The sequence below is a fragment of the Herpailurus yagouaroundi genome, unplaced genomic scaffold (assembly GCF_014898765.1).
Source record: "Herpailurus yagouaroundi ecotype Mexico unplaced genomic scaffold, PumYag 29, whole genome shotgun sequence".
In the NCBI taxonomy this organism is placed as follows: Eukaryota; Metazoa; Chordata; class Mammalia; order Carnivora; family Felidae; genus Herpailurus; species Herpailurus yagouaroundi.
In genome coordinates this window covers 121348314-121360578 of record NW_024412377.1, presented here as the reverse complement: position 1 = coordinate 121360578, position 12265 = coordinate 121348314, and the positions used below count along the sequence as shown (strand labels likewise).

At 42.7% G+C, this 12265-nt stretch overlaps 1 protein-coding gene across 4 annotated transcripts in view; it reads left to right on the top strand.

The window, feature by feature from the left end:
- Positions 1-12265, top strand: part of ARHGAP26 (Rho GTPase activating protein 26) — a 427067-nt gene that overhangs the window by 342387 nt on the left and 72415 nt on the right. For all 4 annotated transcript variants that reach the window (XM_040453965.1, XM_040453947.1, XM_040453975.1 and 1 more), the window contains exon 20: positions 10062-10215. In XM_040453965.1, the coding sequence (XP_040309899.1) occupies positions 10062-10215 (154 nt within the window). The remainder of the gene's footprint in view (positions 1-10061; positions 10216-12265) is intronic.

The window sequence follows — 12265 nt, the reverse complement described above, 5'->3', positions numbered from 1 at the left end:
TGTGTCCCACGCACCTCCATAAGATTCTTCAGCTTTAATCTTATGGGTATTAGTGGAATCATCTCCCAACAGCATTTCCCCTTTCCCTAAAGGTAGAGACCTCTTTACGGTAACCGTGTTCTCTTTCCCAGAATGAGGAGTTGGGTGCTTTCTCCTACTCTCTTTTGGGTAGCGACTTTGGTCAGTTCCAAGGCAGCACATGACTCCTCGTAGACAATCAATGTGTGGTGGAAGTGGGACTAGGAATGTAATGGGAACAGTCTCTGAGACTAAAACTTTGTGGAAGGGCACCTGGGTGGTCAGTAAGTTGAGCATCCGACTTCAGCTCAGGTCATGATCTCAGGGTTCATGGGTTCAATCCCCTCATCGGGCTCTGCACTGACAGTGCCGAGCCTGCTTCAAATTCCCTGCCTCTCTCTCTCTCTCTCTCTCCCTGCCCCTTCCCCATTTTCTCTCCCTCTCCCAAAAAATAAACAAAAATTAAAAAAAAAAAAAAACTTTGCAGAAAAGAAGAAAAGGAATTGATGGGGAAAAACAGGATTTAGAAACATAGCAACAAATACAAGCCACTGAATATTGTTAGTGAAGAGGGACCAGAAATCCAAGTTGTATATAGGTGGTCAAGGAATGCTTCCTGAAAGGTAGAATTCCGAGTAAGATGCTAAAGGAAATGAGTCATAGTCTCACACAAAGGACAGAAGGGTGGCTGTGATGCTCTGCACAGGGAACAGGGAATGGTCTTTCTATAAGTAGCAGAGGGTAGCTCTTGTCTCTCGGACTGAGGATTGTGGAAAGATATGTTCCCAAATTGAACTTACAAAACATTCTCCCACAGAAATCAGATTTTTGTTAATGTATGTTAAATATATATATATACATACGTATATGGCACTTTAATTTATCAAGTGGTTTCTCTTGCGAAGCACTGTGCATAGCAACACCTCACTTAATCTCCAACATTACACAGGTACTGTCCGCGTTTGCGACAATGGAGGAAGATAAAACATATTAAATAACGTACTCAGGATCACACAGCAACAAAATAGGTTTGAATCCAGTTGTTGAGACCTCAGAGCTACACTATTAGCCAGTGATGATTCTGCCTTCTGGTTTCAACTTGGGGGGTTGTTCTTAAAGAGATGTGATTCTGTGTGCTAACCCTGCAAACCCCTTAATTCTAAGGGGAAGTATTTCCAGTTCTGCTTATGAACCTGGAGTCTACATTTCCCTTAAGGGAGAGATCTGCCTGTACAGAGCTGGGGGTGGGATGGGAAGGCTGATGTGGAAGGATAAACAATGCATTTGATGAAGAACCTTGAGACCAAGTTGGATCTGAACCTCATTCAGTAACAACAACAATCAAAGTTAAAATTATTATGCCTCATCCAACATGCCAGAAAGCCTGCTAAGTGCATCAGTATCTTACTTCCTTCTCACAACTGACCGTCACCCAGTGAGGCAGGTCCCCCCATCCACACTTCACAGACAAGTAAACTGACGCTCCAGAGGTTAAGTAGTCACACAGTTGGTAAAGCACTGAGGAGGAATTTGTACCCAGGTGATGTCCCTTCCCCATGCCAGGTTGTCTCCAAAAGGGTGCCTCTGTCAGTTCTTCAGCCACGGAAGTGAAAGTCTTTCTAGACTGAATTACAGAGGCAGTAAAAGCCATCTGTCCTAGCATCTAGCGGTGCCATGGGGGCACTTGGACCATCTTAAATGGATTCCTCAATATGCACACCAGCAGGCAGCAGCCCCTCTAGATCTCGTACCAACTATGCAGAGAGCAGGATGTGTTCAGCAGGACCTTTCATTTGCTGGGCCAAGGTAGTCACTATGATTTGCGATCACAGAACACATGCATCAAGGTTTTCACAACTGTGCTGGCAAATGAATGGTATCAAAGGAGATGACTGTTTAATCTGTAAGGTGCCCCACGGATAACATCCTGCAGCAGAAATCAGAGCGCTATCTCCAGGTGAAAGGTACTGACATAGAAGCTGTACTTTTGCTGGACAAGTGTAGAAGGTGGAGCCAGAAGGATTAAAGGGAACCAGCAACCAGATCTAGTGCCTTTTAAAGTTCTTCCAAGAGATTACGAGGTGACATTTATCACTGATTTTTGTCTCAGATTTTTAGTGCTTACACCAAGGTGTTGAAACCTGTTTCTTGCAACAGTGGTTCTTAGACTTGGTGTACATTGGACTTGTGTAAGGAGCTTGTTAAAAATACGGATGCCTGGTCTCCTCCCAGGTACGTTCTGAATCAGGAGATCGTGACTAGAGCCCAGGCATTGGTATTTTTTAAAGCACTCTGGTGATGCTGATGCCAGCTGAAGTGAGAGAGGCACACACCTGGGGAAAGGAGGGACAGTCAAGGCTGCTCATTTCTGTCCCTCCCAGCGCATGTCTTTGACTCTCTGTTGAGGTTTGTGACAGCCTGGTGTGGTGGTTGAAAGCAGGGGTTCTCCAGTCACACTGCATTGTTTCAGGCCATCCCTGTGACCTAGCAGCTCTGAGACCTAGAGTGCATTAGTTTCCCTTTCTGAACCTCCATTTGCTCATCTGCAAAATCGATCACTAATAATAGCTTCCTTGGAGGGCAGTTACCATGGTTAAGTGAATCAGTGCAGGTGCATGTAAAGTACTTGACACTGGGCCTAGAACGTAGTAAGCACCTAATAAATGTTAGTTACAATTGTGATGATTATCATCAGACTATAGTTTTACGTTACATTTGACTGAGGAAATATTCCCTCTGTGGATCTTGCAGATTCCAAAGGAGAAGCCCATATGTGAGTGTAATGCAGAGTCACCCTGGCCCCATAGAGAGCTATTCTGGTGCTTGAATTCACATATATCAGCAGCTAGGATGAGTTGTGTAGCATTGGTGGGTCTGGGGAGTGGGAATAGATTCTTGAGCTTTGTTTTACACGGATCACCCTAACATGCTGCTGGAATTATAGCTCTCATTAATTCTCTTAACTAATATAATTCATTTTGGACCCTTTCCCAGACAGACCCAGTGAGAGGTTAAGAATTCAGCTCATATACTTCTCATTTGTGTCTTCCTGGTTGAAAAATAACTGGGAATTCATAGTATTCAAAGGCTTATTGCATAATGTCTTTCTCCCAGCACTCCAAGCTGCGGCTTGTGCGTTTTCTCAGGTTGCCTCTGCAGATCCTGGGTGCTCTGGCCACATGTGTTTGTATTGGCAGGTGATGTGTTTATCCCCATGGATTCCTACTGTCAGACTGTAAGGTATAACGTGGCTCTTGGCTTCATTATGCATGATGACCACGTGTGACTGAAAACCACATAGTTGATGTGGCCATTTAAAACAATGATGCCCCAGAAAGCTAATGGCAAGCAAAAAGCTCAAAGTAGATCATTAAATGAAAAACAGCATGTTACAGGCTTCTGTCTCTGGCTTTATCACTAAGTGAACAAAGCAAGTAACTCATCCGTAGTTCCGATGCTATACTATTTTGTTAGAAGTATATATGCGTATGTTTCTATGTATAGAAAATTTGGACATTGACATACCAAAATAAGTATGGAATATTTGCATGCTTTTCTGTACTTTAGAAGTTGGAGAGGAATGCATCTTTATTATGTATTGACTAATTTTTACATCATTAAAAACAAACTACCTATTCACACATTTTTTTTTTTACTATCCCAAGCCCATTTTTCTTTTTTTTCAACGTTTTTATTTATTTTTGGGACAGAGAGAGACAGAGCATGAAAGGGGGAGGGTCAGAGAGAGAGGGAGACACAGAATCAGAAACAGGCTCCAGGCTCTGAGCCATCAGCCCAGAGCCCGACGCGGGGCTCGAACTCACGGACCGCGAGATCGTGACCTGGCTGAAGTCGGATGCTTAACCGACTGCGCCACCCAGGCGCCCCGCAAGCCCATTTTTCAATGAGTCATGGTATAAAAATAAATATTATCATTTTCTGTTTGCTAAACATTAATAATATAAGCATTCTGTAGTGGATTCCCTCACTTATCAGGGAACCAGAGATTAAATGAAGAATGTCCCTACTCCAAAGCAAGTGCTCAGCTGGGGGCGGGGGGGGAGGCTTTGTTGTACATAGTAGATTATCTGTTTAACTCTGATCCTTCAACCCCCGGTTCAGCCATATGTAGACGTTCGTTCCTACATTGTGGTTTTGGAAATGGTGTTGTTTCGGGGGTGGGCTTCCCCATGTGCCTGCAAGCCTCTTTCCTGTGAATCATTTCAAACCTGGGCCAGCTGCAGTGATTCCCCCATTCTCTCGTGAAATGCAGTTTTATTGGCATTTTTTCCTTTTGCAGAGAAAAGGATTATTATGAGCGCCATGACTAGGAAATAAGTCAGTCACTCTACATAGGACCAAAATTGGTAGTTTTTGCTGAGGACAACCTGCCAAAAGTTGTAATAGCATGTACTATGTCCTATGGTCAGAACAACAGATCGACCACATTTTGTACTTATCAATACGCTATTTAGTCCCTCACTGCCCAAACTGCTTTTTAGGGCTGTTTTTTGAAACATTGCCCAAAATGTTATGTGCCCAAACACATTGCTCAGACTGCTTTTTCAGATTATTTTTATCATAGGGACTGACACTGGGTCAACATGAAATCATACCACCTCAGATTTTAGTGTGGCTTGGCACGCCACTGTTACCAGGAAGAAAAACTACAAGAGAAAAAAATATTGCTTCAGAAAGTCTGATTCTAAGCTTCTCATGTACTTGGGTGTTTCCCAGAGATGAAAAACTCAGAAATTACTGTGCACTCATCATTTTTTATTGCAAAATTCATTAAGCTGCCATACTGTTATCATCCTATCTTGTCAAGATGATACATTGCAGACTTCATTGCAAAACTTTAATAAGCAGGAGAAAGTACACCTCTCTCCCTGCCACAGCAAGGGAAAGCCTCTGGGTATATTGCTTTTGTCTTAGTATTTTTTGTCTCAAGTCTGTGTCTCTGCAGAGCTCCCGTCAGTCTGGTAACTCCCTTTCCTCCTTGTTTGATCGTGTACACAGCGTGTTCCCTCCTTTGGGCTCTGGGCATCATGAGATGCTCTTAAAGAACTTTTCTCTCCCCTCTTTTGACATCTAGGTCTCAGACATCATGGAAAGATGATGTTAGCCCATATTCTGACAGACATCCACGCCTGGTGGGAAACCTCCCCCGGAGTGACGTTGCAAGTCTGTGTTTCCTATTTATCCTCCCACTCTGTGTATTCAGTGGGCTGGAGTGTCGACGCTTGCCAAGACATGTGAATTCGGTTTGGTGCTGCGTGTGCATTCCTGGCCTTGTCTCTGGGTTCCGTGATAAACACAGACCCTGCCTTTTGTGTGGGGGGTGGGGATGGGGAGGGAGTGTCATTAGAGTGAGCAGGAGTCACTTGGTAAATATGGAAAGTGAGGTTGCTTAGCTCCCAGATTTCCATGGCAACCCCCAGAACAAGTACAATATCACCAAAATTATTCTGTGGCTTTCTTTTTTTAGTTGCAGTGATTTGGTTGCATAGTCCTATTTTTCCGCTCCTGATTTGTACAAAAAACACAGACTCTGCCCACTATAACCATTACTTTGGTTTCAAGGACATTAGTGGTGCCTGTCTGAAGCACCTGAAAATTCAGTCACACAGAACTGCCTCTTTCTGTGCTAGCAGAATACGCTTTGATGGCTTTTGGTCACCTTACATTTATTATTTGCCCTGTAACCACTCATGGAGCTTTAGCATACATTATGCATGGGCCAGGTGCCAGGAATGTGTGACTGATGCTCACCTCACAGATCACTGTAACAGACCCTGGAGGGGTTCTTTGTGGGCATGCATGCCCCTGCCCTGAGTGGTTTGAATTTCTAAGCCCTAAGACCACATCTGGTTTATCACCCTTCGTAGAACATATGTTCATAAAAACATCCAGTGCTCACCCACACGTGTTTACAGTTGTTTGGGGATTTAGTTTATCATTTCTTTGCTCCAAGCCCTTGTTTTCTGTGACTAAAATGAAGAGAGATTCTTGTTGACAAACATGTTTAAAGAAAGCAAGCATCCCCATGGACTTCAAGCAGTTTAGGAATACTCCTGAGTTGTGGGCATTCTTTTTCTTTTGGTCATTTAAGTGGTTCTCTCTGATCCTGTTGATTTGACTCATAACTGTTGTTGTTTTTCTTTTTCAATCCACTAGCCTGTAATTTCCTTTTCTTCAGCAATGTAATTGTCATCAATCCTTCTTAGACCTTCTGATGACGATGCCGGAACTGGCCTGAATCATCAGTGTCTCAGACAGGTCCAACTCTGATATTTGAACAATTTGGTTAATTTCATTTTTAAAAATTGTGTTTTCGGCTGCCTGTTCTCATTATGTTTTTCTATTAGGGCAAGTACTCATTTGCCCACCTGACAAAGATCCCCCTGTTGGGAGTGACATTACTGAACCATGTTCTCTTTATTTTTTAATTCATAGCAAATGTTTTAGAATATGTCTTGGTATAATTTGCCATAACCGTTAAAACATTTGATTGGCTGTTGATTTTACTCTCCACCTCTTTGCTGGACTAACTTTGACTGTCCTGCTCATCCTTGGTGAAACACCTGTCAGTGTTTCAGCTCAGAAGTCTGCCTATACCTAGAAGCTCTCATTCTCACTATTTGAGGTCTCGTGTCCAATAAAACGGTAGTGGTCTTGCGGTCAAAGAGTGCCAGGTTTCCAGATTTCCTTACCATGGGCCCCATCGAGGCTTACCAGTAACAAACAGTCCGACTTTTGATATATATATTTAGCTTTCTTGACTGCAGAACTATGAAGTTTTATGATTAAAATTTTTGTATCTTCTTGTTGGACAAAGGACTCATTTCCTTGATCTTTTGCCTTTGTTGTCATTTTGATATAGGTTATGCCATATTTGTAAGGTTCGAGATACCTAATGTAAGTTGAAATAGAATCTCCAAAAGGATTTATTTTCTAAAAAAGAATTCTAATGACCTCCACTGAATGAAATACTGGAAATCCTCAATTTCAATTTGGGGGTAGCCACTCATTTAACTCTCTTGGCTTTCAAGTCCAGGCAGGGTCAGGCTCTCACTGTCCATCCCTGTCCTCATTCCCATGTGGGTTCATTTCAGACGCATGTCGGTTTCCATATGTAGCAGTCTTCTTGCTTCACTCGTTGAAAAAGCCAAAAATTTTACCTAAGTCCCATTTGTAGAATGAGATTCTTAAATGAGTGTTAGGATTCTGATAAAATGTTTGATAAAGCAAAGCATCTTTTTTTTGTTAAATATAACTTCTTGTCAAGTTGGCTAACATACAGTGTATACAGTGTGCTCTTGGTTTTGGGGGTAGGTTCCCGTGATTCATCGCGTGTATCCTGGGTGTTGCAAAGATCTTTATCTAATTTTTTTTTCAGTTGTGATTTCAGAGTTTTATCTGTCCAGTGTTTGTTTAATCTTAAGGTGCTTACAGTCTATCAAGTAAGGTAGACATACAAACACATGAATAAGTGCAAGTTAATAAATACTCTAATATGCACCTGACTTAAATACCTGGCAGTTAGTGTAGGGGTTCACTGTCAATGCCAGTCATTGCCAATACTCGGTAAGTACTTAATAAACATTCATTGAATAGAAGAAAATTGAAGAAGATTCTCTCTCAGATACTTTCTTTTACTAATGGATAGTAAGCAGGAGAAAAAAAGTCCCAAAAATATTTTAGAAAAACAAATGTATTTTTATAAAGGCATTCTTTTTAATTTATAGAATCATAGCCCTCTTATGGGCAACTAAATATAATCACAGGAGAGAGATCAACTATGGTAATACTCTTCTATTTCCTGCAAATTCAGAGAATTACATCATGCAAACTTGTCCTCAAGCTAGAGTTAATAAAACTCTTCATCTCTCCTTGCCTCTGAAGCAGAAATTGACTCCATTGAACCCCAGAAAGGTATCATCTCTAGTCCCCTTTTCTATATGGTGGTCTTGGGCTTCTCACAGTCTTGCAGAAATCTGTATAAGAGTATTTTGGTCAAAGGAAAGTTTCACTTAGCTGATTCATACTGGCAAGTGGCATATCCATTTTCTCAGTGATCCTCTATATGTAATTTTAGAGTTGTTTTTCTTCCTGATAGCAAGTTCCCATTTAAAGGCCCTGGTAGTTTTCCTGCAACTTGGCTCATTGTAACTCTTTCAGTTTCTCTTTATTTGTTGTTGTTTCTGTTGGAATTGAAGCTCTTGAAATAGGAATAGTTCTAAATCTCAGGAATCAGGTTAATAATCTCCTTGTTTTTGAGATGTACTTAGAGTTCAGAAATGTCCCAAAACCCTCACAGGATTTTTTGACTCTTAAAGGTTTTTACTCTTATAGGGTGTTGTGGTTTTTGATTCTTCTATAGGGTTTTGTGAGGGTTTTTTAAAGTTTATTTATTTTGAGAGAGAGAGAGAGAGAGAGTGTGTGAGCAGTGGAGGGCCAAAGAGAGAGATAATCCCAAGCAGGCTCTGCCCTGTTAGCACAGAGCCCAATGCAAGACTTGATCTCAACAAACCATGAGATCATGACCTGAACCGAAATCAAGAGTCAGTCACTTAACTGACTGAGCCACCTAGGCGTCCCTCTTCTATAGGGTTTTAAACATGGCATTGACAATTTGCCAAGGTATTAGGGGCTTCAGGTGTGTGTGTGCGTGTGTGTGTGTGTATGTTTGTGTATTACATGTGAAAATTACTCTAACATCATCTCATAAGCATAATACATTTGTATACACATGACTAGTGAAAATGGAAAAATATTTTTTATCACATCACTCTCTTTATTGCCTAAAGAGACCTGACTTTAAATGTCACCCTCTAAACTACCATGTCAATGAGTCCAGTCTGTCTTCTTAGGGACATGGTATACCTCTGGCTTGTTTCAAAGGTCCAGTGTGCATTAACCCAGATACACTATTTCCTGATAAGTGAATTGATTGTCTGCAATGGCAGCTGATTTCAGTATGGTGTATCTGTATTGACTGTGGGACAAGAATGACCTTCCAAGTCTCTAATATTTTTGCTACAGCAGTGGTGTCTGTACCATTTAGCTAAATCGTCCCCCCAATTTTATCTTCATCACATGATTCCAAGCTTTTAAGGATGGGAAGAAAAAGAACATTATTTTCTTTGAATAGTGTTCTGCAGCTTACAAAATGCATTCTTGCATATGATCCCACTTGATCCTCATGAACTCCTCAAGCTGTGCAAAGCAGCCGTCCTTCTCCCCATTTGATAGATGGGTTAACCAAGAAACAGAGTGAAAATTGCCTGAGGCCACTCAGCCAGTCAGGAGTGGAGGCTTCAAGAGAACTCTGGTTTCTTCCTTACCAGCTTAGTAATACTCTCTAAGCCCAAATATAACTGCGTGGACTGTGTACTTGGTGTTTTATATGCAGACTACTCTGTAGCCCTTATAGATCTGTTAATCAAAGAACTAACTTGAAGCTGGACATCAAATACATGGAGCTGGAGGCAACCCAGAAAGGTCTGTCTTTGGCGTGGTCAGGAATTTACATTGCAGAGTCATAAGAAAGTTGATGGCCAAGGTGAAGATATTGTATAGTGAGGTGCTGTAGAATTGGAGGTAGGACGTGGCCCTGGCAATTAAGACCAGACTGGGGGCAAGAGTTTTAGAATAAAAGGTGAATGGCACAGAAACCAAGGGGATCTGTTTGAATACAAGGGGCTGTGAAGGCTGCTCTCTTCTGCCCATCTGCCAGTCAAATGAAGACACACAATTCATAGTGCAGTGGTAGGACCACGAGGAAAATGGGTGGTCCATGTTGTCGGGTTTGGGGGGGTGCGGGAGGGGGGGTTGCTCCAAAGTTGAAACTCATGTGTTTTCCTCTTTCCTTTCCTCTTCCTTTTCTGCCCGTAATTCCTACCTTTTCCTATGTCTTTTTCTTAGTTTTGTTGAGATCTCAATCCATTCTCATGATTGCTAAGTTTTTGTATATATGTAGGAACAAAATATCCCTATGAAATAATAGTGATGTGGGGCTCCTGGCCTTTTTTTTCCCACAGAGGAACAAAGAAACAGCATCATCAACTCCAGTTTAGAATCTGTCGTCTCATCAAATGCAAACAGCATCCTTAATTCCAGCAGCAGCTTACAGCCCAACATGAACTCCAGTGACCCGGATCTCGATGTGCTCAAACCCACCCGGCCCAACTCGCTGTAAGTATGATGTACGGCTGCCTGCCACACCGTAGGCCCTTGCTGAGCTATTCCACCTGGAATTGGCCCTCTGGCCCCATCTGACTCTGAGCATTGTCCCGTGAACATGATTTTAACCTTCTTCCTAAGTGTGGAGCTTGGCTAGTTTGTTGTGGATTTTTTTAAGCATCATCATCTCAGAGGGGAATCATTATTCTTAACATACCGCTTCTTGGCCTTGGTGATCTTTGATTTACCATCCTGCTGAGGTGGCTTTGGTGATGGCTACTGACTGTGCTGGCTGCTGGGCATGAAAAGCGATTTCTTTTAGTTTTACAAAACATCCAGGCACTGTAGTAACTCAGAAGATCAGTAGCCAAGTCTGCTTCTCTCATTTATGTTGTCTTGGTTTCCCTTCTCCCTGATGATATGGAGTATGTCCAGTGCTACCTCTGTGTCTCCTTCTAGAAAGAAGAGCTCTCCAGTAGCCCTTTGAGTTTCCAGATCCTCAAACCTTAGCATGACTGTGATCACATATCAGAGGCTAGAAAAGAGAAGAATCTTTGTTACTTCACCTTTGGGTGGTAAACACCCATAGCCCAGAACAGGCAGTTTTGGGGCTCCTTGTCCAGTCCTCCTCGGACAGTAGATCCACTGTCTTGCGGTTTCCTCCCACATTGCCTAGCATGCTTCTTCAGACCAACGCATAAATCCTGTCAATCGGAGCCTTTGCAGAAAGTATGTGAGGCCATGACCAGCACAGCTGGACCGTCAGGCTAGAGTTGTATAAGACTCGGGAAAAACGGAGCTGACCTTGCCTTTCTCTAGTAAAAATAGTTTGAGGTTCAGCCACAGATTGCCTTCAGAGCAGTCATTGCACTTAGTGAGTCACCAGGATACGAGAACCTTCTCCTACCCCTCTCTGTGCCTTGGTTGCATCCTCACACCCTGCCATTCTATGTCTCTAAGATATTCACGGTTTGTAGAGCTGCAAAATGGGTCCAACAATTTTTGCCTTGGAGGAGACTAAGGGATATTAAGGCTTGGGGGTGGAGCTGGGGAAAGAACTCTAAAGTGGACTTAAGGGGTGCTTACACTGCAGATGAAACAGTAGCATCAGATGAAATCATACACTGGGAAAATAATGGTCTGTTTTCAGTGGTCGGCAGCTTTAAATCCCACCTCGATGTTCAGGAAATGGAATTACTTCCCTGTTACCTGGTGGGAAATACGGTTATTCACCAAGAAGTATACCAGTGCCTCAAGAGCTCAAAATAATTTAACTTGTTCAGCTTATGGGTGGTGGGTCTCTTCTGCTTCTCCACGGCCATGCTTGCCTGTGGAGGCTCTGTGTCTTGCCGTCTGGCTCTGTCAAGCGCTCTTCTATTTGCTTTCGTAGACTTGAAGGACATTCTGGTTTCTTCTTCCTCTCTCTTCCTCTCTCCCCATTTTGTCCAAACTTCTGTACCTGTCAGTAACTGATGTGGTTGGTTGCTCAGCATGAGCGAGGTTGAATTTCTAGCCCAGGTTGCTTACCGTCCCCTGATGGTAGCTGGCAGAACCAATTAGTGGTCTTTAATCTTTGTTTTAAGTAGCTGGGAGCCCCCTGAGTCATCACTGAGTGTGGTATGTCCGAAGGGACTGCTTTGGCAGCGAAGTGATAAATGGGACAGTGTTTTTTTAAACAGGTCCTGGAGCAAGGAACTTTGGATTTTTATTTTTCAGTTGTCTAGATGTGATTTGTTTCACATAAAACACTGGGGGTCACTCTGCCTGCCTCACACCATCCATAGTGACTGTTCCCTGCCTGCTGCACAATTTGGGGGCTTTCCGAGGGAAGGAAGGGTGATGCCAGGAACAATTGGACTTAGTTTGACTTTCAAGGAAAGTTGGATGTAGGAGTGTGGAGGTTTCCAACAAGACTGCTCTCCTTTTAGGCTTCTAGTGAACACCTTCCTGATATCAATAAGTCTTGAGCTCAAGGCTGTTCCTGAAGTAGAAGCAGTATTGATAGTGGCACTGACACCAGAGTTTGCCACGGCCCTGAACAGGGGCCACACGAAAGGCCCTG